The sequence below is a fragment of the Tenrec ecaudatus genome, chromosome 9, assembly GCF_050624435.1.
Source record: "Tenrec ecaudatus isolate mTenEca1 chromosome 9, mTenEca1.hap1, whole genome shotgun sequence".
Lineage (NCBI taxonomy): Eukaryota > Metazoa > Chordata > Mammalia > Afrosoricida > Tenrecidae > Tenrec > Tenrec ecaudatus.
This window is the reverse complement of record NC_134538.1, coordinates 75134607-75140606: the sequence shown is the minus strand read 5'-3', so window position 1 is coordinate 75140606 and position 6000 is coordinate 75134607. Positions and strand designations below refer to the sequence as shown.

Here is a 6000-nt window from a genome sequence, read left to right as displayed (position 1 = left end):
TAAAGTTTTAAACATGATCAAGGACTGGTAATCTAGAATCATATCTTTTTATTTAAGGGCTTACCCAATGGTTCTCAACTGAGACTGTATCAAAGAATCATCTGTAGAGATTTATAAAGTTAGGTCAATCTACCAGATTCTGGGTCAATCTGTGTGGGAAGAGGGCTAGGAATCCCCCTAGACTTTTAAAAGTCACTGGCCTATTGATTGCTACTCTTAGGTGCTGCTGCTGCTGCTATTAGGAGCTATGTACAACAGAAGGAAGAATTGCCCAAACCTGTGCCAACCTCACAATTGTGCTTATGTTTGAGAACACTGTTGCAGCCACCGTCAATCCATCATGTTGAAGACCTTCCTCTTTTTCACTTCCCCCCTCTACCTTACCAGGCATGATGGCCGTTTCCAGGGACTGGTCTGTCCTGTAGTTTATAATAATCTAGCATGGCCCAAATGAAAGTATAAAATGGGGAAGCCAAATCCACATAAGGCAAACAAAATACTGAAATCCCCTCTAATCAAGCTAAGTGGCCCGGTAAATTCCAAAGCAAATGCATAGTTGTATCAGTTTTATCACAAAAGAAAAAAAAGAGACATTGAATATATACAATTTATTTAATAAATTAATGTCATTCAAAATACAGTGCCAGAACATTATGCAGTTGAACATGCTAGTAATGTTTGTCCATGAAGCACCTGTGCTCATGTCAGGTTGGCGGCACCCCGCTACTGCTAGTGGTTCCTGGGATTAATGCCAGAGCAGCACTAGTTATCTGCTCTACTGCACGGCGAGTGCAGAGAATTCCTGAACAGCTCATCTTCCTCATCCTATCACCCCACCCCACCCCCAACACACACTCTACAGGTTAAAAAAAAATCACACACACACTCTGACAACTGACGGATACTATACACAATCACTCTACAGTAATGCTTGTTATTAAATTAACAACGACGTAATGACCTGGTTAACCCACTCTAAATCTTTTAAGATGGAGAAACACATCAGCAGCAGGTAGTTATATGCATGAGCCAATGTTAATGTAATACAGAAGTGGAGGCATTCGTTGAGTAAAGCTCCACACAGACCCGCACAATGAGGGGCTGGCAATTCTTCTTGCGAGCCCAGCAACTTAGTCCACACCTGGTAAGTGACCAGCTGACTGGAAGACCTGTATTCTAGAGAGAGAGTTTAAGTTAGTGAAAAGAGAATACATGCACCTAATAGTATAGTTAGACTGATCCTGCAGTCATAGCTCTCCCTGTGTAATACCATTAAAAGGAAGAACTTCCTCAACTATAGAATAGGATTTAGACAGCATTTCTCTACCAACATGGACAATAGTGTTAAGTGCAGCTGAACTAATTACACTGAAAAAACTATACTCCAAGACTTCAGAACAGAAGCACAGGAATGAAATCCATACACTGCAATAACCTCAGCATAGTGTCATAGACCACACTAGGAACAGGAGACTATGTAAGTGAGCTTTCTGAGCTGTACATACACAGAGCTAACAATCTGTTAGATAAACCAGATTCTCAAACTCTCATGATACACACAAAAGTTTCTCAATTACTGGATAATCTATTTCATATTATGGAAGTATATCTTTCTGTAATTCATTGATATATATTATACTGATGCAAATATTAAGTAGGGCATAAAAATAAAATCTATCAAAGATAAAGACTTTTATGTACTCATTTAAACCTTTCATAGACTCTCTTAGTTAAGCAAAAAAAAAAAAAAAAAATCCAAGCTCATAGATCAGGTGTTGTGGTTGATGACTGCACATAGCACTTCTGACCCTCGTCCTACATTTGTGGTGCACTCTAAGTCCTTGCCTCCTAGCTTACGTTCCATTTGGGAGTGGAATTGTTATGCTAATGAGGCAGGGTGAAAGTAGGCTGTATTTTGAGTCTGCGCCTTACTAGAGGGTATGACTCAAGTCATCACCCACATTTTTCTTGGGGCTATGGGCTGCAGATCAGCCATCATCTTTGACATCTGTGTTCAAACACAAACTGCTGGTTTTAAGCTCTTCTTCTATTAATTGGCAAATCACCAGCTGCTTAATTCAGAAAAGGAGGCGGCTGGGGTCATGAAATTGGCTGAGACTAGACCTGGACTGCCCAAATTGTGCTGAAGTGATTCTCCACTCCTAGTTTTTTGATGTCAGAAGGCAAAAACCACAACTCCATCAAAACCTCAGACGTGCATAAGATGCCATCTTTCTGAGCCCCCTTCCCAACTGAGCATGTGCGTAAGACTAGTGAGTCACCTGGTGACAAACACCAGTCAGATGGCAGTCACCACCCTAAAAAGACCGATGGCCAAGGACTCCGGCAGCCATCTTGATGTGAACTAAGCAACTTTGGCAAAGTTGGCTCTCTTGCTCTCGACCCTGCTTCTGGCTTGCCTCCACCCGACCTGACTCAGCAGCTTCTATAGCCATGAGACAGCAGTCTAACTTGGTGTGAATGACAAGATTCCTCCAGATGGATGTCTGAACATCGGATTTGGGACTTGCCAGCCTCCACAACCCCGTGAAGCACTTCCTTGAAGGTTTGCGTTCTGTAAAGTTGTTGAAGGAAACTGCAGACCCCGGGAACTAGAGGAGACTACCGAGGGGAGCAGCGGTGGCTGCTGTCGGGGATAATGGAGTGGTATAGCATTTTGGTAAAGTAGGACATGTGAGACATCTTTCACTTCCTCCTCACTGGAATCAGCCTTGTACTAATCCATCTGAAAGAAATTGCTTTTGTAGGTGTGCACTCCCTGAACTCCGAGCTATACAGGTGGTAGTGCAACCATTTCTCCATCCAGTTCAAACTCCTCCGTCCCATCTGGTGAGAAAAGGTAAGTTGGTGGTTTCCATGGAGACTCTTCAAGGCAGGATGGATAAAGTTTCCCCACAGTGCATCGAAAATCTCTCCCCAAGTCCCACAGTACTCGTTCAGATATATGCTGCCGCAGAGACCACCGGTCAAGTTCCAAATCATATTGGTAGGTAACATATCTAGCTCTCTCATTTAAGTGGGTTTCTCGCATAAACACACACAGAGAATTTGAGATTACAACAGCTCTTACACAGGGGTCAGAGTATCTCTTAGCAGGGATGTTGGCTGCCATTTTCCATTCATTTTTATTCACATCATAAATTTCCACAGTTACTGAAGACCCATCTACAGTGCCAGAGGGAAGTCTTATGCCAGAATTGGTGGCAATATGCAACCCTCCAATATAGAAAATCTTATCACCAAAAGCTGCTGCTGAAGCAAAGGACCTGCTAGTCTGTCTCATGGCCATTTCTACCCATGAATCAGACCTTGGAAAATAACAGTACATGAGGTTCAGTGTCATCACATAAATGCAGTCATGAACCACCACTGCTGCACTCCACTGCCAAGCACACGGTAAGGGGCTTACCATCGTCCACTCATCCTTTTCAGTGTCGTATCTTTCTACAGTCCTCCTATTAAGTTCCCCACCTACACTATCTCCTCCAATTGCATAGATATAGCCTTCACAGCACACCAGCGATGGTTTCACACGCACAAAAAGCATCGGGGTCTTTGGAAACCAGGTATTTTGCTGTGCATCAAACCAATAAAAGCAATTCACAGTTCTGAAGGCAGTCTGAAGTTTGCTTGTCTTACTGTGATTTGTTTTCGTGTTTTTCAGAGGGACTTGTCCCCCTGCTATATAAATGTCATTATCAGGAGTTACAATGGTTCCAACTTTATGCAAATCAGCTGGTGGGCTGCAGAGCTTGTAAACTTTTTCGGCCTGGGGACTGTAACAGACTGATGAGTAAAGACTACATGGATTTTCTGAAGATGCTTCAATGAATATCATCATCTCTTCTTTCGTCATCCCGAGTCTCGGCTTGAAGAACTTCGGCATGGATTTATACAGACCTTGTACCACCACAGACTTATCATTGGGCGGCAAGCCTTGAAACCAAGCTCTCTGGGTTACTTCTGAAAGTGCATCAATTCTGATTTGACTAAGAACTGAAGACAAATACTGGGATCTTGATTCTGTATTATACTCTAGCCACAGCATGGCAGCTTCTCGAACAGTCTCCTCCTTTTCTACATTTAAATTGTCACTACTGAGAATGTCTATCAGTAGGTCGTGTGACAGCTGCATGAAAGCTTCCTGGTGATACACAGCAGTGAACTTATGCTCCACCATTCTTTTAGCACTTTGTTTTAATTCTTCACAACTGAAGAGATCAGCAAAACTCAACAACCGCACACAATTCTCTGCATTTATTTTTTTAATTAAATATTCTCGACAACGTTGCAACACATCTTCTACCTAAAATGAAACAGAAAAGAAAAAATGGCTGATAAGGGTAGGGTGGAGCAGAAACCAAACCAGTTGCTGTCATGTGAATTCACACTCTTGTCAACCTTGTGGGCACGGTTCCATTGAATGTTCAAGGCTTTGTCCTTTTAAAGAGTATCAGACCTTTCTTAGAAGTTGCAATTTTTGGTTAGTCATTAAGCACTTAACAAACTTTGTATTGCTATAGGACGCTTAACGATAAGATAGACTGTAACTTATTTATTTTTATTTTCCCACATACATGTTTGGGTTAAGAGATAATGTCCCCTCGTAATAATAAAATTATAAGACTATGAAGAGTTTTCACTGTTTCTTCCTATCCGATGGCCTAGTTAACTGTCCTATTTAGAAACTAGTAGTGCAGCATCAAGTAGACACTAAAATAATAACAAAAAGCCACATAGCCTTCAGGGAAGGGAGGGAAATTCATGCACAAGCTTTACTTTCTAGGCTTAAAAAATATTCTTACAGAAATCAAATGAAAGGAAAGCACTGGAAATAGTCAAAGTACAACAAGTGATTATTGTAGATAGCTGAAATACGGTTTTCTCTTATTTGGACAAAGGAGACACTAAAAAAAAGGAAGCCACGCACAGTAACTAAATACAGTATTGTTTTTTTTTTTGGTCTATTTTAGCTACAGTACTAATAAAATGAATCAACGGCATAATGAACACATTGGCTTGTGTTATAAATTACCTATAGTCAAATGACCTATTAGAGCCATTCTAAATTTGTTTTATAAGAAGGTAAATTTCAATAGAATAATTACTACCTACTATGTATTCAACAACACAAGTGTTAAAGAGCAGTTCAGAGTGATTAGCCAGGTTACATAATTGGCCAGTACTTGCATATAAAGACAGGTAGCATCACCTATAAATCTCAGTTTTTAACTGTATAATATAGGAAAACAGTAGTCCACCTCAATCAATCACTATGAAGATTTCATGAGTGGTTTGTAGTGAAAGTAATTCCAATTGTTATACTATCTAAGGCAATTCAGTCCAAAAGGCTGAGGATTGCTTAGCATTTGGGCCTGCTGGCCCATATGCAGGAGAAAGATGAAGCTTTCTACTCGTGTAATGAGTAACACTCTCAGAAACCCACAGGGGCAATTCTTCCCCGTCCTACAGGGTTGCTATGAGTGAGAATCGATTGGTGGTAATGAGATGTGCATGCATTAATACACATAATTCATTAGTATGGCATGGGAAAGGGGGACAGTGTTAATTTTAATCAGTAACAAAATGTTCTAGAATGTAATTTCGTTTGAAATTAATAGTAATTTTGAAAAACATCTGATAATTCTTGGCTTTAAAACAAGTATAGACAGACTGTGCTCACAGTAAGCAGTATTCCTTCACAAACTAGGATTTACGTGGCTATTGTCTTTGATTCTAAAGCCATCAAGATACTACCAAGACCCCACTTTCCTGGGAATTGGAAACACACTAGGATATTACACTTTACACAATGGTAGAAAGGAAAAAGGTACAGATTGATTTCTGGTTTCTAGAGTTATGTACTTACATTCCGGTACAGGTATTTGATTAGTGTCATTCATTCACTGAACACCCAATTAAGAACCTGCTATCCATCATGAACTATGCTCCCAAATTTAACCTTTTTCTGAAAGTGTC

The 6000-nt window shown here is 40.5% G+C and overlaps 1 protein-coding gene across 2 annotated transcripts in view; it reads right to left on the bottom strand.

Annotated features, from left to right (window-relative positions):
* Positions 1-606: 606 nt before the first annotated feature.
* KBTBD2 (kelch repeat and BTB domain containing 2) overlaps positions 607-6000 on the bottom strand; it is a 28336-nt gene continuing 22942 nt past the window's right edge. For both annotated transcript variants that reach the window (XM_075558208.1, XM_075558207.1), the window contains exon 4: positions 607-4327. In XM_075558208.1, coding sequence (XP_075414323.1) covers positions 2792-4327 — 1536 coding nt within the window. In that variant the 3' untranslated portion in view covers positions 607-2791. The remainder of the gene's footprint in view (positions 4328-6000) is intronic.